Source organism: Cataglyphis hispanica, chromosome 2, assembly GCF_021464435.1.
Source record: "Cataglyphis hispanica isolate Lineage 1 chromosome 2, ULB_Chis1_1.0, whole genome shotgun sequence".
NCBI classification, from domain to species: domain Eukaryota; kingdom Metazoa; phylum Arthropoda; class Insecta; order Hymenoptera; family Formicidae; genus Cataglyphis; species Cataglyphis hispanica.
The window spans coordinates 5,911,085-5,935,013 of NC_065955.1; the positions used below are offsets into that span (position 1 = coordinate 5,911,085).

Genomic DNA, 23,929 nt, shown 5'->3' on the forward strand with positions numbered 1-23,929 from the left:
GAAAGAAAATCTTTAAGGAAAGAATTTATAAAGCCAATTTATCTTCTTTTTCAAGAAATAAATATCATAATATTTATACTGGAAAATAAAATAATAATTCTTTATAAAATTTTCGCTAAAAATAGAACGCCCTCAAGAAATAAGCTCAAAAGTCATTCATCGCGTTCGTTACAAAACGTTATAAAATTGATATCGTTATGTTTAAACGTATTTCGTAAAAAACTTTATATTATATAGAAAACTTCTAGATAAAATATGTGAGAAGCAAATAATTTATAATAAGCTTAATGGGGATTGCATATTAAGTAATCAAGAGAGTACACTCTACACATTAATATAAAATAATTCTCGACCATAACTTACTTCAATAATTTCATTAGACGAAATGCATTTCTAATACACTTTGCGAAGCATATAAAATTAAAATTGTCGCAATGCAGCATATTTTTCTATAAATATAACCGTTATTTTTTTAGAACCTCTTTCACGATAATTCTTAAATTAATAAAATCCTCCACACAATTTTTTATACACCAATCTTATACACTTTATGAATTAATTTTCAAATTATTTCTAAGAGATACAAAAAATTACAGAGTTAATATATTAATATGTATGCGTCCTATTCCTCTACAACTTTTATGATTAATTATGTGAATCGTATCAAGAACAGCGCGCTAGCTATTATAGCAGGTTAAAAATTACATAACAAAGGGGGTGAACTTTGACCGCAAGAAGGCAAGATATCGCGGCGATCCTCGACGCGACGATGGCAGCTGCGAAGTCGAAGGATGCCTTTCTGTGGCGAATAGCATAGTATACCTTTAGCGAGCCTTTGATCAGCGATGCGATGCAAAACCACGTGGCAAAGCGCGACGTTAGACAAAGCTCCGAGTTTTACCGGGCGTATTCGGGTCAGATGTCAAATAGCTATTCGCCGAACACGTCGTGTTATAATCTTTGGCGAATCGTATTAAATTACAGGCGAACATATTGGAACCGACCGAGAATAACCGCTAGTTACGCTTACAAACAGAAATCAAGGCGAGTGTCTTGAAAGGCAATCCCTCCTCTCGGAGAATTCCGAGTTTCGTGTAGAATAGCGCGATTATACGAAATGAGATGGGACTACGAAATGAGATGAAGAAGATGATGCTGATTGTACTTGACGTACCCAAGTAGCATTAATAACGTCAAACTTCAATTCGGATAATAAACAATATAAATTTTCAATTACGGATAGATCAAGTGGAAAAAATATACGATTTAAGAGTCTCGAAAAGAGTTACGTGATCGCATTTATCAAGCGAATATAATCGGATATAATCCGATATACGTTCGTTCTTTTGCACTTCCTTGCCAAGACGATAATCCCGTATTTTACACATCTTCTATACTATTGGCTATGTTTTTCTTTTCGCAACACAGATTATGTACTTTCGAGAAATTTTTTCAATTTTCATGGATTTTCTGCATGTGCTTAAATTTTGCGTGGGTGTTATTTCCACGTAGAAACGCGATCTTGACGAAAGTATTGTAGCATTTCTTCGAATCAATCAAGCGCGTCAATTTTGTTGCCGACAATCGTGTTTAATCACGCGGAATAATCGGCGTGCGACAAGTACGGTCGCACGACGTATCTTTGGAAAATCCCTCGTGCCGCGAAAGCCTGGTAGAGTCATTACACGGTTCATTACAGCAGCCTGCGCAATTTCAGAACACTGTAAAAAGATCGAAGGACTCACCTTAAAATCGATGTAGCCATTCTTATCCATGTCGAATGTGCGGAAAACATGATCGCAGAATTCCTCCGCGTTGCCGGACGGGAAGAACATTTTGTACATGTCGACGAATTTCGCCGGCGTTAACCTGCCGTTAGGACAGTCTTGCTGTAACATTCAAAGAAGCGCAAGATTGTAAATTTTTGAGTTATTAGAATTTTCATAAATGTAAACATTTATACACACAAAGACTTTGCCAAAAATAAAATCAATAAAAGAAATATTCGCATTAAAAATATACGCGTACTCCATTTAATTGAAGACTTATTAAAGATAAAAATATATTAATTCCGTCTCTCGTAGTAAAAATATTCATAACTAAAATTACATTACATCTAAATTTAACGATATGACTAAAATGTAGCTTCCATCCTCCCGGAAAATCGATTAGGTGATGCTTGTTTGCTCTGAAGAGAGTTTGAAAAAATTGCGTCTCTATAGATTCGATTTTTTTTTTTTTTTTATATCAGATTATTGGCCTTAAAGATGTTTTGGTTGTACAATAGTAGCAAAAAACTGTCAAAATTAAAAAAAAGATTTTGAAAAAATTGCATCTCTATAGATTCGATTTTTTTTTTTTTATATCAAATTATTGGCCTTAAAGATGTTTTGGTTGTATAATAGTAGCAAAAAACTGTCAAAATTAAAAAATAAATATTTCTTACATTTATACTGTTTAAAGAAATCAAATAAATAAATCCAAATTATAAAAAGAATTAAAATATCACAAAATAATATGGTTTTCGTAAAAGAAAATAGTCGTAATTGATATTTTTTCTAATTTATGATAAAAACTTTTGATCGTGAATATCCCCTGAAATCAACTGTAAGAAACAAAAAAGAATGAGTAATTTGCAAAAAGAAAAAGAAAGAAAGAGAAAAACAGAGAGAGGAGGGTGAGGGAGGGAGAGAGAGAGAGAGAGACAATATTTTTCCACAATTTTTAATAAATAACTTTTAAACGGATAAATGGATCTAAATTAAATTTTGTACAAATATTTATTAGAGTTTTCTTAATACATGTGAAAATTTTTATTTTTGTTAGCAGTATTTTTTCCTTGTCAAGTTTGTCAATACGCGATTTTTCATAAGAATCAATACTAATTCTAAACTTAAATAATTTCGAAATTAAGAGAATTGTGCTCAGGTTTTGTGCACAGATATTCGAAAAAAATAGAAGAATTTACGAAATTTTCATGCTTTTGTCAATGTTTTAACACACACATCCTTAATGTAGTCGTTCGTTTCGATATTTTTAAAACAAGCGAGCAAACGACGCTATATTAATTCGTCCTTCCGATATTTCTCAATCTTCCGCAATCACGTCTCTGCTAGATCGATACGCGGTAATTGGTCTCTATTTATTTCGAAGTTTTGCACGATTGATCGCGCATCGCGTGAAACGACTGAAACGCTACTGGCTTCCGGCACGTCCTCCAATGACTCCGCTTAGTTTAATTAGTTAGTCTCGGACGCCTGAATTCTATTTCATGCCCGGTTGCCTGAGAAAGTACGTGCACAACTTTTCCTAAGCTACATTGGCAGCTTCCGCGGCAACGTTACGTCCTATTCATTCGCGCTGCAGCTCGTGTAACTCGGATTCGTCCGAAGCTTTAGAATCGAGATTGATTCATACCGTAGAGATACGCTTGAAATTCTATTTAAGAGACTTGCCAACAGTTTTCTATAAAAATACTTGACGCTACCAGTATTTAAAAATTATAATCGGCTCTCTTGACCTTAAACTTCTACAAGATTTTATTGTAATGTACTGTAGAATGTGTTATCGAAAAAAACGTGTCAAAGTTTCTTTTTCGAAATTTTATAACACATTACTTTCCAGCTCTGTAAACACATAAACATTGTTATATTGTATTATGAGATGATGTACGTTAAGAAGATGTTCTAATTCTAATTAAATTAATGTTCTAATTCTAATTAATCTAACAATGTCATCAAATCTACCATGCATACGGCACATTTGAATTTATCGAATACGTATATATTTAGAACAGATTATATATAACGTTCACTGTACGGAAATGTGGCTAAATAAATCACATAGAACGTGTCAAATATCTGATGAATAAATTAATAATTGCGTATAGAATATATAAATGAATACCGTATGAAATTAGCTTTCGGAATTATTTCACACGATTGATTCTCTCGGCGCGCGATACATTATATAATAATATACTAATGATAACATCAATTATTAATCACATATTACACGCGCGAATCAGTCTTTAATTATTAATAACAGTAGAAGGCATTGAAGCCTGTGATTAGATAAATACAGTCAAATACCGTGAGAAAAGTAAAATAAATCTTTTGAATTTTTTTAAACAGTTAAAAGAATGTCCCATGTAAAGATCAAATTTCCTATTTATTATGATCGAGTTTCACAAAGAAAATCTCATAACGCAATCTATCGCGAAACGTTTTAAGAATATCTCTGGAAATACTGTTATATTTAAACCCAACTTTAAGATTTCACGACTGACGGAATGAGCTACGGATGGATAAATTTACCGGTCGTGATTCGACCGCGTGAATTCTGATTTATAAAGTTTCATAACCGTTTCGTACGAGTTCGTATATTACCCCTACTCAGCTTCTTTATGAGGGAAAATTTCCTAGAGGACCGCTTTTTCGCGTCTGGCTGCGCATGCTCGTGAAATATCGCAGTTTGTTTAATGTGGCATAATTGCGGATACGAGCGGTGCTGCTTTATTTACTCGCAACTATCACGTATTACGGAGTATTATTGCACTCGTGTAGATTTTATTTAGATCTTTATAAATCTTAATTAATTTTGAAAATTTCTGTTTATTTTGATTTTTTTAATAAACACAAACATAATTCGCTATTAAGTAATGGTAGTTATTATTCTCCTTTAAATAGAAAATTACGGAAAATTATGATTTAACGTAGAATATTTTCATTTATATATATTCAGAGAATTTACTAATATATAAATTTATACTCTCCTTTTCAATGAAATTTATCAATATAAATTAATATTATTTTTTTATACTATATTTTAGAAAGTCAAAATTTTATAAAAAATTAACTCTTTCACCGATCCTCGCCAAATTTAATATCAATCATCCTTTAATGATATTCTATTTAAAAATTTATGTAAAAAAAATCTATGTAAAAAAAATTTAAATCAATATCTAAAAATTTGTTACGAAAGTTACAACGTGTACAAAAAATTGTTTCAAAAAATTCAAAATTTTATAAAAAATGAACCCTTTCAACGATCCTCACCAAATTCAATACCAATCTTTTATGACACTCTTTATGTAAAAAAATTTAGCTCGATATCTTAAAACTTGCGAAAATTAGAGATTAGTATATCCGTACATACATACGGATATTTTTTAAAATATGATTTTTCGACATTTTGGAATATTCTAAACATATTGGCATTTAAACTAAACCGGAATACGAAAACAAACTTCCTCTATGAAAAAGCAAAATTGATTATATTTTTAACAAAATATTTAGTTTAATTCTCCATCAACACACACACACACACATATCTCATATGACGATTAATACTCACTTTAAAACCCTTGTACCATTCCTTTATAGTGGCTTCATCGTATCGCGTGTGCGACTTGAGGAAGTCCATATCTTCCTTACTCAACTTGTCTTTGCTCCCAAAACAACCCATTTTGATACCTACAACAATTAGTAACATTTCGTAAGAATAAACATTCGATGGCAGAGTAAATAAAGACTAAAGAAATAAAAATATTTTTTAAAATGCGCAATAAAAAAAAATTATTAATTTACGCAATTAATCTAATTTCTCTAAAAATAAGATTTATTTCTCGTGCCGTTATTTCATATTGGAAGCAGTTACGTCATTGTGTATATTTTATTTTGAGACGTGCGAAATTTCAATGTCAAATTTATATGCGTCAAGATCAGCGATTTCATTTCATTAATGCGATTTTCGCAAGCATAAAATTTTCGCGACGAGCCTGACATGAGTCAATCAATCAGTCATCATATTTGCGTGCAGCGCATATTAATCGGAGAATTTATGTCAATGGCATTGAACATACAAGCCATAAATTCGTAAAATAAGTTAGACAGTTGGATGTCCTTGCCCTCTATTTCCCTAATCTTTTATCTTACTTTCCTATTCTACATTTTATCAGAGAAAATATTTGCATATTCAATAGCAATAGATGTTATCAATCTTTTCACAAAATTCTATGAAGAGGTTTTTAGTAACATTAATATTATAGGATGTTAAAATATGATGCGTCAAATTATTATAATAATAAAATTGATATCGTAAATATTTTTTTAAATTAATATTTATAAAATATTATCAAGAAATATAAATATTTATACACAAAAGTATTTTAATTTTACGTATTATCAATTTTCTTTTGTGTTTATAGTTTTGAGTTGCACATATAAGATCAATATATAAAAATAATAATTTATAAAATTCTGTTTTAGTAAAACGATAATAAATAATAAAAAATTAATATGTTAAATTATTCAATAGTTAATGCAAAAAATTTAGATGGAAAATGATTAGAGTTCTAAAATTGCATTTTTCATGTAAATTCCGTATGCAACAAATTCCATATTTCTGATGAAAATTAATGAGAAAACGTCTTGTTTCTTTGAAAAAACATTACTCGCGTTAATTACTTCACTAACGTTTCGTTCACGAGTGAAATGGAATTTTAATGCATTAATCTTCCTTAGAAGAAAAACAGAACTTTTTATTGCAAAATAGACTTTTAATTTTTTCCGGAAAAAAGAAACTAGGCATTAAAAGCCCATTTTTGTTCATAATACGCTATTAGAACAATGAATACCCTCGAGACTAGTAGATTTCTCGCAAGAGATTTCGTGAAAATGCACATAATTGATGCTTCGTGCAGCAATCTTGTAAGGCGATATGAAACCAAGCGATCTCGATAACAACCGCACGGAAGTTCTCGTTACGTGTTACGAAGTCGTACGCAATTTTCATGATGTCATATATTGAGGCATGCATGTACGCATGCACGCAATGCACATAATGCACATAATACACGCAATACACGCTCATCGATTGCATCTTAGGCCCCGAAACTCGACGTTGCTTTAACTGGCAGGATATTGAAACCGAACGTGTGATCGGAATGACAATGACGTACGTGGTACGCATATACATGCACATTTTAAGAAGGATAAACAAGCAGGATTTCAATAACTTTCAAAATTAAAATTAATCTTTTCTGTATCATATATAAAAACAGATAAAAATATTTTATCAAAAATTTTATTTTCTTTCACTTGATTGCAATAAATTCTTAATTTTATTTTGCAATAATCTTTCAATATATTTATAGAACTATTTAACAAACGAAGAAAACATATGATAATTATTTAAAAAGAGAAGGGATATATAAAAATATAAATATAATTTATAAAAATCTTAGGGGAATATAAAAGATGATATATTATAAAGAGACCACAATATACAGAATGCGGAAAAAATACCGGGACCTTAAAATATCTCAAACGGAATAGGTTTTTGGAAGAAAATGTTAAATACAAAAGTTTTGGGGTATCAAAAGAGCTATCTAATTGGTCAACTAGATTTTGAGCTCGAGATCTATTTTGGGCTCTAGTAAGGAGATGATTTTTTCAAGTAAAAATTCATATTTTTTATCGCGGATTTAGATTGAGGACATATTTTTACATCTAACATATTTTTTCCGCATCCTGTATGTACATTAATCTTCACGTATGTTCTCATTAATTAGATTTGTGGTCTCTTTATAATATATCATCTTTTATATTCCCCTAAGATTTTTATAAATTATATTTATATTTTTATATATCTCTTCTCTCTTTAAATAATTATCATATGTTTTCTTCGTTTGTTAAATAGTTCTATAAATATATTACATTGAAATAAAAGTTTGTAAACATCTTTTCCTTTACCCTTATGAAATTTGTATTTACTTTTCCCTTTATTTTACAATTTAATTTCATGTCCTCACAATTTTATTCAAAGAGAGAATTTGATTTTAGTGTCAAAGGAAGGAAAATGTATCGCTTACCGAGATGGATTGAGTATCATAATGTAGGAGTTACCCTTTGTGGGTAGTCTCGGTCCATCCATCGACAAAGAGATTTATAATTAAACGCGACTAAAATTACACAAATGGCTAGCAAATAATTTTAGCCGTGTATCTAATTATAAATCCAAAGCTGGATGAAAAATAACTCCAAACGCAGTCAGAAACGTATATCACGCTGACTCACGTAGAATAATATCGCGTTATTTTCTGTACAGAAACATATACAGTGACTATGGAATTTTCGATAAAAGGCGCACAAATAAAAATTACAAAAATCGATACCGCTCTTTCATCTCTAAAAGTGCACGAGTGAAATGTTTAACTCTTCCATCGTGCGCCAAGATCTTTAAAGGGCAATATCTGCATGTACGGAGCATTTTATCACTGTCAGCGACTGTTGGATAACTCGAATGCAAATACTAAAGAGGAATGAAGAATGCTAACCGCTTTAATGTCAAGGTTCAATATGCAGCGACTATTTATTTAACACAGACACAGTTTAAGGATCGTGATGAATTCATTCCAAGAGCGTACAAATAGACATTCGGCAATTTCGATCCTCTTCGTAACATCCTTCGTAATATCTCAATACCTTGTTTGTGAGAATTAGTTGCGCCGACATTGGCGTCGCGAATAATGTCGTAATGAAGGACGGTCGACGTGCAGCTGGAATTTTGAAGGGGACACGCTCCGAATGGAATAGGTGCGCCGGCTCGTTGACGAAGGAAGGAAACGGCCGCGCGCTCGTGACTGGCTTAAGAACGACACTCGTTCGCGGTAGACCGGCCAAGAACAATTTAATGGTTTCCCGGTACCGTCGCATTTTGCTCTGTAACAGCGAGACACTTCTGTGGCGTCGTCCGCGAGTCGATACGCAAAACACGTAAACATAATTAACGTCCCCTTCCCCCCTTCAGACGTTACGGCGCCGCCCGTCGAAACGTCAATGAAGTCGCGCCCGGCTATTTACAAGATTAAGCACGCGGATGAAGATTAACGGAGGGGCCGTCACACGAGAAGCATGGTCCGTGTGTACGTACCATATGTACGAGTTTCGAGGGGGAGATCGTTGATTATTCTACGTGGCGAACTACCACTCGAGTTAATGCACCGTGGTCGACGAGCGCGCGCGGCTCTTTTGCCAGGTAACTTTAAAGTTCTGGCTTGCGAAGAAATTATATGCCCGAAGGCCGCCGCCGCAGTTCCTCTAGCAAACGCTTGAAACAGTTGCTAAGAGAAATTACACGCGCATTCGCTGTATATTAATTCCTATCCCGTAGAAAGTTTTCGTTGCTTGAAAGTTTTAACGGCGAGGTGAAACCAACCAGAATCCCGCCAGAAAGAATTTATCGGTCGTGTTCTAGATGAGGGAGAGATTATAGTTGCTAATGCACTTCTATCTTGTGTTCTTATTGCTTGATCTTTACAAGAAAGAACTTGGGTAAATGAGTTGTGAAACTTTCGTCCGAGAGAGAAAAAAAAATTATGTCGATAATGTCTTTTAAATATATTCGTAGAGCTTATCATATGTCATATGTCAAACATTGACAAAAGCTTGAAAATAGCCTTCTTGTTATTTTTTCTGACTATCTGTGCAAAATCTAATTCTCCCAACGGTTTGGAAATTATTTGAATTTAAAGTTAGTATTGATTCTTATGGAAAATCGAGTATTAACAAATTTGACAAGAAAAAAACATCGCCAATAAAATAAAAATTTTTGCATATAAAGAAAACTCAAACATTTGTGCAAAACTTGATTTAGATCCACTTACTCGTTTAAAATTATTTACTAAAAATTATAGAAAAATATCCTCTCTCTCTTTCTGCGGATTATTGATTTTTCTTTGTTTCTTGCAATTGATTTCAGGGAGTATTCATGATTAAAAGTTTGTAATAAACTAGGAAAAATACTAATTACTTTCTTTTACGAAAATCTTAAAAAACATTATTTCGTGACACTTTAATTCTTTTTATAATTGATTTTTATATTTGATTTTTCAAACAATATAATCTTAAAAAATATATCCCTCTTTTTAATTTGATGGTTTTTTGCTACTATTATACAGTCAAAACATTCTTAAATAAAAATATTATTGAAGAATGAAATAAAAATACACGAACATCTTTACTGTATTTTGTCATAATATTGCTTTTTAATAGAAGTAAAAGAAACGATGCTAGACAGAAGTTAATGTTAGATTTCAGAGACTGATAGAGAGAAAAAGAAAAATTATAATTGCTAATGAATTTGTTCCTTACTTTTTTGCTCCATTTGCTTCTCGAGAACTCGGTATTTAAATGAAACTGTTATTGCAGAATCAACATATTTGTCCCCAGTTCTATTGCTTTTAGAGATATCATTAAGAGCACATTTTAACAATTATCTTCATTATTTAAGAAAAAATAAAGTTGTAAAGATCAAACGCAATAATCCCGCTCTTTCATAACGATATTCATTATTACTCTAAAGTCATTCAATATAACAATTCTATTAACTCCTTCATTATGAAGGGGAATTGATGAAGAGAAAATAGCTCGGGAGTCATTTCTCCAAAGTACTTTAATCTCAAATAAATTTCCATTAAAATTTTTTATAAAATGCCATGGTGCACGACAGAGAGACGACAGTGAAAAATTTGATGTGAGATGAAAATATGGTGAAAAAAATCACGTCCAAAGATAACTTCGTTTATCACGACCTCTTCATATAATAAAAAGAATATACGATTGATTTTATGCGTAACTAAATTTTTCATAATATTATTATGAATGATTCGTCTGCAATTACATATCTTTGCTGAAAAATTCTAAAAAGGTAATACAAATATATGTATACATTGAATATTAATTTTATCGAAATGTCGCCACGGAACTCACGACAGCAACTTGTAATCGCCGGCGCCGTCGCGTTTCACGAAACACGCTATCATCATTCATCTCTTCCGCAAGTGACGAGATGATGCCATGGAGCATCTGTATACATCTACTACAGTATTGTCGTCATTCGTAATGTATATGCAGGATGTTATGGGAAACGTTTATAGCGTAACTATCGCACGACCGATCGTTTCGCGTCTCTCAACATCGACTGACCACAAAGAATTAACTCCGGAACGTCCGGCTGTGCATATATATATATATATATATATATATATATATATATATATATATATATATATATATATCGACAATCGCATTGACATCACATGCATCGCGCGTTATTGTCGTCATTGTGAAGATGCACGCGACATAAATTCGCGTGTATATAGCTATAGGCAGAAATATAGGAAAACGGCGTCCGTGTTTAATACGTGAATGCGATTCCCTTTGTTTTTTGCCCCGTTGTTCCTCCAGTGGCCGTGGCTTTATTGTACTCACGGTATTATCTCCGCTGTCTGTTTGAACGGAACGTTACACTCCAATATGCGAGTAAATTAAGTGTATCTCGCATACATACTTCGCTCTTTTCGTATACAATCGAGCGTATAAGGACGACTATTCAACGTACGTTACTCAACGAGGTAAATTATCTTGGACGTGTTTAAGGATGTATGTGTCAAAACATTGACAAAAGCAAATGAAAATTTCGTAGGCTGTTCTACTATTTTTTCTGCGTATCTGCGTAAAACTTTAACACAATTCTCTTAACGATTTAGAAATTATTTAAGTTTAAAGTTATTATTGATTCTTATAGAAAATCGCGTATTGTAGCACTAATTGACAAATTTGACAAGAAACAAACATTGCCAACAAAATAAAAATTTTCATATATATTAAAAAATAATAATAAATTCGTGCAAAACTTGATTTAGATCTACTTACTCGTTTAAAAGTTATTTGTAAAAGAATACCATCTCTTTTTTCCTCTTCTTGCAAATTATTCGTTTTTTTTTGTTTTTGTTTCTTGCAGTTAATTTCAGAGACTATTTACGATCAAAAGTTTTTGTCATAAATTAAAAAAAGTATTAATTTTAATTATTTTTTTTTATGACGATGTTAAAAGTTATTATTATTTTGTAACATTTTAATTCTTTTTATAATCCGAATTTATTTATCTGATTTTTCAAACAGTATAAACGTAAAAAACATATTTTTTTTATTTTGACAGTTTTTTATTACTATTGTACAACCTTAACTTGTTTGAATTGAATAAATAAATAGATAACAGAGAGAGATGCATAACTTGAAATATAATCTAAGATTATTGGCTCGCTTTTCTATTCTTCGGCTATATATTCCATTTTTGTTCACAGGATATTGTGATTATCATTAAGTATTGTCAGAAAATAGAAAATTTAAATAAAAAAAGAGTTTTAAATTAAATACGTATTTAAACCGTATTTACACTTTTATTTTCAAACATTTGTAGACTCTCTTCTTTATCCACGCGTAAGTTGATTTTTGACGCCGTATATTTTTCTCCGATAATTTGTCTCCATAATTGAGTGATATGTTACTCAACTGTGTAAATATGTAACCCGATACCATCAGCAAGAGAAGAGCAATAATAGCCTAAAATAGATATTTAACCATATATACGTAGCTATTGATCGCTCAAAAGACCGCAAACGTTTGCCGCAACAAATCAAAAAAGAACTTCGTAACTTATTCATTTAGACAATTTTCTCGCGGAAGCGATGCTAATTAATTTGTCACGAAATGGACAAACAAGGGGAGAGAGGAAGGGAAGAGCTCGAAACTTTTCTTCGCATTTTATAGAAGCGCTTTTGCAGCCATACTATTAATAATGGGCTGATATCTATTAGTAATAATAGCTTGGCAAGCACATTTGGCTATAAAATGCCTTCTGTAGCGTAGATGAAGAAGAATGGCACGTCACATCATATGTAAACATCGATATTTAACGACATTTACCGACTGCAAAGTTTTTGTGAAATATCACAATGATATTCTAAACGGAAAATACAATCGAATGAATACGGACAATTGTTGCAATCATGTATATTTATATTCTAATCATCGTAATGTAAACTAAGTAGTTGACACGTTTTTTGCAATTTTTTCTAATTTTTTACGTTTTTCAAGAAAATTGTAGAAATCAGTATAATTAAAAAAATTTGTTTTAAATATAGAATTTTGTTGAAATATAGAAATTTGTATAAATAAAGAAAAAATGTATATATATATAAAATATAAAAATATAAAATATATAAAAAATATAAGAAATATAGAAATATGAAATATATAAAAATATGAAATATATAAAAAATATGAAAGTCAATTTGTATTTTGTATGTTTCATACAAAATTTTCTAATTAATTATGAAAAACTATTTTAAATATATGCCTAACTCTTTGTTTTAAGCTTTTTTTTTTTTTTTTTGGAAAATTTATCTGTACCATGTGATATTTGGCTTCATTTATAAATACTTGAAAATCGCGATAAAATTTGACTTCATCAGAATTATAATTCTTTCCACGTCTCCTCATTTCGAGGCTTTTACATCGATATTTCGCCAACTGTAGCAACCAGGTCAGAAACGTATAAAGTAATTAGAATTGATTTCCCGTACTTTCGCAAGAAAATTTTTATTCGTCGGTCATACCATCGCGACTGCAATGTCCGGTTTAAATTATGAATGCGACCAAACATCGGCCAAATGTCGGTTTTTATTTACCGAACTTTGCCATAAAACCGCGCAGCGTTGAAAAATTTCTTAGAAGTCGCCTCGCCCTCAAAAACTTTCTGAAGACTATTATTGTACGCGAGACGCTCCTCTCTCGAGTCTCTGGCCTGGTAAAAGAGTACCGTGAGGCAGTTTCGTTAAAATTTCTAAGCAATACCGAGATGTTGCCCGAGGAATATGGCCAGCCGAGTTTCGACGACGTGTCCTCCTTAAAGAGGCTTTGCGGATTTTGTCGTATTAACGCCGATGGCAAAACTTAATCCTTGGCTAATCCCAAGATTCCGACAAATAAGCATCTATTCGACTTTATGTACCATTCGAACGACGAAACAGCTTCCGTTTTCTCTACAAAAGTCCAATCATCGACGTGCTTTGTTTTATCAAATTATATACATGTACATGTATAAAATACTATTTTTATACATACTTATTTTTTGTTAGTTTTTTAAAATACCTATTATCATAATCATTAAAATAGAATTTACAACTAAAATAAATTTACAAATCAAAATTTCTATTCCTACAAATATTCTTACTAATTTATCAATTCTCAGCATTTTCATTAGAGTATATAATTCATCTGTAATCTATATTTTGGATTATTTGCATTCTTCCTATATTAGTGCATAACTGCATCAACACGACGTGAGCAAACACTTTGAATTTTTTAAAAATCGCTCGATTTTTCCGCGGTAATTGATGCATTTTTACTATATAAATTTAAATACATGTATAATTTCAAAATCGTATTATTTTTTTATCCATTTTTTGTAGTAGCTCAGTATATTCAAACTTTTATTTTCATCTATAAATAATCGATATATCTTTTATTGTTTATGTAATTTGTAGATTTTTTTTTTACAATAAGTGCTTTATATAATACTTAAAAAATGCTAAAAAATTAAAAAAATTTAAAAAAGCAATAATGGCAAGTTCTTGCTAGGAAGAACATCAGGCGGATAGTGTGATGCATTATTACAAAGTCAAGCATGCGGAAAAGCTTGCTAACGCCGTTCATAGTTAAGTAGCATAATAGTGAACAATATTGAAACTACGTAAGAGGCTATATAACGGCATAATGAGCGATGAATTATGCACTATCGTTCTGATAACCTTTTGTGAACCGACTAAATGAAGACAATGAAAGCAGCGAAATAATGCCAAGATCATAGCGTTGTTGGCCACAGTGTTCGCTCGTATCATGGATAATGTTAACGCAGTTACGGTGGACAATGCATCACCACGAGGTGGAGATGGAATGTAAATAATCCAGGTGGATGATCCATGGGAGTTGCAGCATCTGATAGATTCAAATATTAAAATCTTTTTATTATATTAACGTCTTCGTATAAAAGAAAATATTTAAAATTAATGCTTTTTCTTATTTATGACAAAAAAATTTTGATTGTAATTTCTTCCTAAAATCAACTGCAAGAAACAAAGAAAAACGAATAATTTACAGAGCGAGAAAAAGAGAGAAACATAATATTTCTCTACAAATTTGAGTAAATAACTTTTAAATAAGTAAGATCTAAATCAAATATTCATTAGAATTTTTTTAATATATATAAAAATTTTTCTTTCGTTGTTTTTTCTTTTTTAAATTTGTCAATAATATATACGATTTTCCATAAAATCAATACTAACTTAAATAATTTTCAAATCGTTAAGAGAATTGTGCTCAAGTTTTGCACAGGTACTCAAAAGAAATAGTAAAATAGTCTATGAAATTTTCATGCTTCTGTCAATGTTTTAACACATGACATATTATATATCCTTGTTTAGCATTTAATATTAAATAAAACAAATAAATAAAACAAATAAAACAATAATAAAATAAAACAAAATGCGGGAAATTCATCTAGATCTGTGCACCTTCCTTTCTCAAAATGTATCATGTACACTTTGCTTCTTCTATATTTTTGATATAATCTCGTATAAATTGAACAGTCTCATAAGACCGCAAATATTAAAATTCACAAAATGTTATGCCTTGATGTATAGCATCAACATTCGTTGTTACGCTATTTTCATCCATCATATTTGCATGGCTCGCCAATGCCGCGATGATTAAATCAAACAAATTTGAAGATTTTTAGATAACGCACCGTGCCGAGAAATTAAATAATAATAAAACGCGCGATTCAATTCTCTCGCGCCCGAGGGGCATTTATTCGAAATTACTACGTACTTAATTAGTTTCAACGCGATTGCACACGCGTCCGTATAACACACGAGCGATTTTAATAATCCCTCGAGTCTGAGGAAGATGAATCGAGTCGCGACCGGTGATAAACGCGATCTGACCACGCACGCAAACCACGTTGACCTAAAAAACTGAGTGCACCTGAGCGCAGGCAAGTCAGCGATTCAAGACAAGAACGTTAATTAATCCCGCAAAGTCTGTGGGGTGTATAATGTGAAATATACAACGTGATGTGAGACTTTATTTATACTTCTAAACAGTCGACTTCTTTTTCATGAAAAGCAGAGAACTGTGATGGTCCTCTTAGCGTTATAATTTATTACATTTTTATTTTTTTTAATATTTATTATAATTTATGTTTTAATTTATGTTTTGATGTTCAATAAATATTTAAATATTCAATATTATATAAATATTTAATTAAATAATTTTAACGTTTTTCACAAATAAATTCAATATGCTCAAATATTTTTTTTTATTAAGATTTTTTTCATTAAGAATTTGAAATAAAACATAAAAAAAATTCAAATATGTAATAAAACTTTGTAACTATATTTCGTAAAATAATTTTCATTTTTTATCATTTATAATAAAAGATCTATTAATCACATATTTATCGTGATTCTTCTAGCTCGATAATGTTAAATTACAACTAAAAGAAACAACTATTCGAAAACAATTTGTATAAAACAGAATCAAATGAAAATATCGTCCATCGAACATTCAACGTGAGAGTTCCAGAGTTGTTTTTCGCGGTTGCAAATAACAATAATTTTGTCGATATGCCGGCTGTTCATTACGAAGGCACTAATCAACAAGGTACACATGCAAATTTACATTCCGCACATTATCGGATCGCGCGGGCGGATTAGAACGCAAAATGGATGTGCGGAATAACACGCGCTAACTTCCGAGGAACAAGTCAAAGTGCCTCGAAATAAACGACAAGTCTCTCTCGGCGAGCTGCCGAGTGCTTTCGCACCAATATACGAACCGCGTTCAAGTAAAACGAAACAATTTTCCGCTTTGAACGTCGTAAACGAGGTTTCCGGTTTGTAATGAGTGCGCGAGCGAATACACAAGTTTGTGCTACGCTGACATAATATGGAAGGCAAACACTCTCTTTACGCCCTAGTTTTTACATTTACGGATAATTAACATTCCATATCCATTCCCGATTAATTTCTCGATGTTATTTAAATATGTTTTTATCACGCGTAATTCCAATTCAGCATTTCAGCAAACTTTTTTTCCTTTTTTCTTTTTTTTCCTTTGCTTCCTTTTTTTCTCGAGATTAACTTTTAAAGAATTTATAAATCATGCGCATCGTGTAGAAATAAAAAAAGGATAATGTGATATAATGTATAATGTTAATGAGATATAAAAAATCTATTTTTATGAATAAAAATAATTGCATTGATATTACAATAATTAATTTTATGTTGACACTAAAATGCTAAATATAATATTTTTAATTATGCTAAAATATATTTGGTTTCTGTTTTATCTCTTTTCTGTTCTGTTCAAGTGATAATGATAAAATCAGTTTTACGATATCGTTGGACAGTAAAGTAATCATAATGGTGAATTTCAATTCGTTGGCAGAGTATTATTTCATGTATGCTTTTACCTTGAAAGTCGTATTTTCCATAGGAATATAAAAGAATATGCGCGACATTTTATTCAATAGCTAAGATTATTTTCTCTCACTCTCTCTCTCCCCCCTTCTGTCTCTTTCTTTCTCTGCGAGAGATGTACCAAGTTTTAATTAAAAGTACCACAACTATTACCAAACACTTTTTGGCCGGTTTTAATTAAAACCATCATAAATCTCGCGAAAATTAATCCACGGCATAATAGGTGAATTGAAATGGCCCACTTGTTACGTTGTTCATTTAATAATTTTGATTGAAGTTCCTTGAAAATTCCATGATGTCTCACCAACTTTCGTCGTCCATAAACTATTTTTACGAACAATAGCTACTTAACAGTCAAAAGAAGCGAGAACACGCCAGGCTATGGCAGCTGCACGCAATTTATACACAGGCGGAGTTTTCGACGCAATAACAAAATATCAATCGAGTCACCTTTGTTACTGGTTTCTGCATGATTTCTCCCGATAGCCATATGCCTGTATTTGTTCTGTTAAATTGGAATGGAGTTTTATCGGTGGTTTCGAACGGGACTTATAAAATTATGAATGAAAAACTCAGTCTGCCAATTTGTAGAATTGACCGAAATGGAATGGAATGTAATGACATAGTGAATGATCAACAGTGGATGTAATGGAATGGAAATCGTCCCCGTTATCTATAAATTATGAATCGGATGCAGAATCGCCCCATATTGTACTTCTTTGCAACTACTGCACAATAATTCTAACTTGATAATGTTATATCAACACAATTTATATTTCTCGATTAGAGCATGTTTTATTTAAAATGTAATTCATTTTGTACAAATTATGTATCCACTTATATATTATATGTGTGTAGGCTTGAAATTATTACATAGTATTAATTATAAAAAATATAATTTGGAGAGTAGGTATGCGTGAAGTCATCGAACACATTGTATACGACAGGTGATCTCGGGGCGCGAATTGCAGGCTGATATCGTGCGTCGTTCGGTGGTGGTCGCGCGTATTTTCAGCCACAACCGCAATTTGCAATTCTTCCGTTCCAACTATAAATTACTGAGAGGCCGCGCCTCTCGACGGACATTGACGCGAATCGCCAGCGACAGCCTCGCACACGCGATTCTCCCGCGCGAGAACAAAATTGCATTCTAATCGCCGGCTGTACGTCATGCGGAGGCATTAATCTTGCGATGCTCTCGCCGCGAAAACCACATGCTTCTAATCAAAATATAGAGTTGAAATCGCAAGATAAAAAGATAAGTAGGACAAGATAAATAATATCAGAATTTTTCAACTTTTGTAACTAATACAATAATTTATGTTAATATTAAAAATGATTTTTAATATAATAAAGTTGTCTATTTCATTTGTTAACTGCGTTTATTTTTGATAAGGTCTTCTTTATATAATTATTATCTTATTGTGTTATAAAAATAGCTGATTAAAAATATTAACAATTAAAAGTAATAAACCGATTGTATGGATGAACATATATTTAATAAAAATTAAATATCAATTTTCTTCTTAAAAAAAGCATATAAAAATGATCTCATTTTCACTTATTAACTCTTATATGCTCTTTCAATTCTGTTTGTCTCCGGTCATAAATTTTTCAACGAAAGTTTCCGACAGCTCACGTTTCCATTTGTAATATGATTGCAATATCTTTATAGAAAGATGGATCGTATCCGACAATACGTGATCTGCATGACAATCATTGCGCAAGATTCTCTGTTCCTTCTAGAGTTATCCCAAAATTTCTCGTTAAACTTCTCGTACAAAGTATCTAGTATATAACATCTCGTAAAAAATATCACCTTGACAATAATAAAAAAGAAATAATAATATTTGAAATATGCTTTAATACTGCAATATTTTATGTAATGCACTTTAAATCTTTATTTTAGTGTTATTTTGTTTCCAGAATAAAAATTTTTATTTTTTTAATAATTATTATTACATATTATGTAATTATCTATAATATATTATCTTATTATTTTATATAACTATCTTATATTTAAAAAAAATAATTATCTTATTGTTAGATAATTATAAATAATTATAAATAATTATAGATATTTTATATCTTAGAAAATTATAGATAAATATAGGTAATTACAGATAATTATCTTAGATAATTATAGAAATTTTTTTCTCTTATAGACAAGATTCTTTGGTGTGACAAATTACAAATTTAAAACGTAATTTAAAACGATTAAGGAAGATTTTGTGATAAAAAAAAACTATTATTACGCGATCTCTGAATCGCAGATTTTAATTCCAATAACATTATACGTATATAGATCACGTAATCGGCTATTAGGATTTGCGTGAAGTGTTACTAGTGGATTCGCGCAACACAAATGGCCCCATTAATATTTCAAATGATCATTTGAGATAACAATATACTATCCCGGACATATATCTCTATAACGGCCGGATAACTGCATCGGCTATTGTATTCGTCCTGTAATAACGGCACTATTCGGCTCAAGTATTTTCATCTAGTAGATTTGAATTGAAGCTATAAATAAAATCATGCGTGTACGTGAATAAAATGTGTCTTTAGCAATACTGTTTTCCCAAGCGTCAATCGTGATGCAACAATATTCAGTTATTAGCGCTGATCAGATAACATCGCGTGATGGAGCATCTAAATCGATACTTATAATTCGATAAAAAACTCGCTAATATGCAATCTGCAATGTGTAATGTGGAAGATTGATCGATCCTGAATTGCGCTGTCAAGAGAAAAATTATTTCTGTACATGATACATTGGGCGTTAACCTTAATTAGCAATCAGGTTTTTACAATAAAGAAAATAATTAATATAAGAGATACAATAAATGTAGGCAAAGATATTTCCGCAAATATAATTGGATAAAAAAAATCAAAAAAACATCCCTTTATCGATTTCTTTTAAAAAAAGTTAAACATTTTAAAACGTAATATAAAATTTGTATCACGAACACGCTTTTACATTTTTGCACTCTTGTAGCTTGAAAGGCTAGCGATGACGTTGTCGATAACACGAACTCTACCCAACTGTGACATATACGTCAAGTTGCTTGTCACTGCAAAATCCAAGTTTTTTCTAGCTATTTATTTATACGCATATGCAATCCCTGAGGCTATAATCTAAACATAATCGCATTAATTTTGATAATTTTTTACATTTTTTTTAAAAATACAAAATCCTGAAATACAAGTTCAAACGCCTACATGTGCTAAGCTAAATACTTGATTAGGTAGCAAATTACGAATTGTACGCAAATGCGTAGGAAAGCATTTTCCTAAAATATAATGCGATTATCAAGAGAGAAAAATTTATGATATTACAAACAAAAAATTTTTCTGCAGTATAAAGCGTGCAAAACTGTCAAGTTAATAAAAAATGTTTTGGCTATATAATAGTCGTCAAAAAACTATCAAAATTACAAAAAAAAAAAAACATTTCTTACATCATACCATTCAAAAAATCAAATAAATAAATGCGGATTATGAAAAGAATAAAAGTATTACAAAATAATATGGTTTTTAACGTAAAAAAATAATTGTAATTAATGTTTTTCCTAATTTATGATACAAATTTTTGATCATGAATAATTGCAAGAAATAAAGAAAAACGAGTAATTTGCAGAAAGAAAGAGAAATATTTTTCTATAATTTTTAATAAATAACTTTTAAATGATTAAGGGGATCTAAGGAACGCTGAGTAATATCATATTTTTAAATAATCGATAAATCCATGACATTCATAGAAATTTTCGTTTTTAAATCGATATAATAATCAAATTGACTTTCAACGTCAGACAATCTATTGACAGATCCTGTCTGTTCAAAAGTTACCCGCGAATTGTTATGCTTCGCAGACGTCATCGCAAATCAAAGTTTATTATCTAATTTCACGTGGCGACATATTCATCTGTGCCTATAATATGATACGTGGCACAAAATAAAAATCACACAAATGAAGATCGATAAGACGTTCCACTATTTTTTATGACATGCAAATAAAAAAATTGCCAATCCGTTGGTAAAAATGCTTAGATTTTAATGGAAATTATATAGAAAAATAATTGGAGTGTGCGATAAAAATATTTTGATCGAATAAAATGTTTTGGAAAAAGTCAAATTTATATTTGACTTGCCCAAGTAACATATTTAAAACTGGAATTATATATTTTTAACAAATCACACCGTATAATTCAAATAAAAAAAAATAATTCGTTGGACGTGTAATTTAATTTTAAATTTTTACAAAGTTAAAAATATATACGTTCTGAAATAACTGAAACGTCACTCTATCTACCTCTATCTACAATTTTGAATTTTTTACAAATAAAAACTGCATTCTAAAATTGTGCCACACGAAACTTTTCAGTGACACGGCATTCGTTGTAAAGTTGTTATTCATGAAAGAGGCTCGGGTTGCTTTTCAAACGGCATCAGAAATACCTCTAGGTATTCCTTCTCCTGACGGGACAGTAATAGTCGCGCGCGACCAGATCGATAGCACGCCGGAGAATCGAGACACGTGTATAAAACGTTTCAACTGTCACGCGGAAAATACGCCAAGTAGTAAACATAAAGAATATAAAAGCTGTACTATATGTGCATGTGCACCGAGGCCGCACGCATGAGAAGCGTTTCGTGTCGTCGACGGGGCTGCCGCGCGTCTGACTATAGGCGGGATTTTCTACTGCGACAATCTACTGTAACGATAAAGATAATAGAACCCCCCGATAGTTGTAATGATATAGAAAGCACTGGTGTTTATGCATTAGACTTATTATGCTATCAATAGATAAATGCAACTTTACGATACTGTAATCTTAAAAAAAATATAACTAAAAGTATAATTAACGCTATCTAAATAGCGATCCAAATTCGATAGTGCACAGAGTATTTTCAGAGAATGTATAAAACAATAACTTGTCACTACAAGACACAAATAATTTTAATAATTATAAAAATAAAAATTTTTTCAATTATTAAAATAATAAAATAAAATTTTTTAATTTTATTAAATTTTTAAAATAAAAATTACTAAACTATAATACATATGATAGCTTGTTAACTATTGCGCAAATTGCTCTTATAATTAATTATTGTAATGTCTGGCTTGCGTGAAATAAAGAGAAATTAAAAAGGAGCGGCTCTGCGCTTGATAAATGTAAAATGCGATTCATTATTCTTAACAATTATGCATTACTTTATTAATCTTCAATGTGTGCGTGACATTGTTTTTCCACAAAATACACATACATACACAATTCATTCGTGTTGAATATATTCGAAATTAAAGTCCTAATTATAATTACTCTACTTAATAGTGTTCTTAATATTTATGTAATTATAAGGCAATTAATTACCTAAAGATGCGATATTTAAAAATTCAAAATACTTTCCATATAAAATATTACGTTTTGTATTCATAAATTTAATATCGCAAAATGTATAATTCGGCAGCGTTAAATTATGTAGATCAAAGACCAAAAACATTCTTAATAACTATATAATAATAATTATAAGTAAAATAAAAAAGAGAATATATATGACATACCACATAAACAATTTATTTTACACTCTACATAAAATAAACGAATCCATTTTGCATCTACATCAGCACAAAGTTGCATCTCCAAAGGATCCAAAAGTCTGCCTGTTAAAAGTGTTATCTACTTACCAAGTAGAAACTGTCATTTTATGATTCACTTTATATTTTTATATAGCATAAAGCAGATGATAAAAAAAACTAAAGAATACAATTATTAATATATTCTTATATAATTCTTTAGTAAAAAAATATACATTATAATAGATATTTAGTACATCTTATCTTACTTTGGAATTTAACATAAAAATACACTGCAGAATAAACTGCATTGCTTGTTCTTGCGTGTTATGGGAAAAAAAATATCGGTACAGAACCATTTGGGGTTATACGCACATAACACTAACCGTAAAAGATTAATGAAACTTTCAGGTTTATGCGAGATACTCTTTCCTTTCGAAGCATGCGCGAATTACGTGAGTATACATCGTAAAAGGATATTATTCGTATCAGTGAGTAAAAAAGTAGACCAAACTACTAGACTAAACTCTTTTTAATGCGGGACTAGTACGTGCAATATAATGCAACGTCTAATCCACAACCTGTATGCAACCAGCGCTAAAACCATGAGAACAAGAAACGCACACATCGCTACGGATTAATCCGCATAACTAATTTCTCGCTTAGAAATGTAAGCGAAACGACGCTTTCGTCATACATAAATAAGTTTTCAACGTTGCATTCATTTTGATGCCGGCTTAAGCCGGCAACGTGTCATATTTTGTCAAAACATTGACAAAAGCATGAAAATTTCGTACACTGCTCTACTATTTCTTCTGACTACCTGTGCAAAACCTGAGCACAGTTCTTTTAACAATTTGCAAATTATTTAAGTTTAAAGTTAGTATTGACTCTTATGAAAAATCGCGTATTGTAACAATTATAGACAAATTTGACAAGAAAAAAACATTGCCAACAAAATA

General features: G+C 31.0%; 2 protein-coding genes across 12 annotated transcripts in view; both read right to left on the reverse strand.

Annotated features, from left to right (window-relative positions):
- LOC126858982 (neurocalcin homolog) overlaps nucleotides 1–23,929 on the reverse strand; it is a 161,841-nt gene that overhangs the window by 44,861 nt on the left and 93,051 nt on the right. The gene's annotated exons all lie outside the window — the stretch shown is intronic.
- Nucleotides 1–23,929, reverse strand: part of LOC126858978 (neuronal calcium sensor 2) — a 132,533-nt gene that overhangs the window by 15,715 nt on the left and 92,889 nt on the right. For 8 of the 11 annotated variants that reach the window (XM_050609781.1, XM_050609785.1, XM_050609788.1 and 5 more), the window contains 2 exons: nucleotides 5,356–5,474; nucleotides 1,746–1,889 (listed from right to left, as the gene is read on the reverse strand). In XM_050609781.1, the coding sequence (XP_050465738.1) occupies nucleotides 1,746–1,889; nucleotides 5,356–5,474 (263 nt within the window). Of the gene's footprint in view, nucleotides 1–1,745; nucleotides 1,890–5,355; nucleotides 5,475–7,873; nucleotides 7,919–8,486; nucleotides 8,793–10,772; nucleotides 10,979–23,929 lie in introns of those variants that run through there. The other 3 variants (XM_050609784.1, XM_050609783.1, XM_050609786.1) reach the window with 3 other exon arrangements.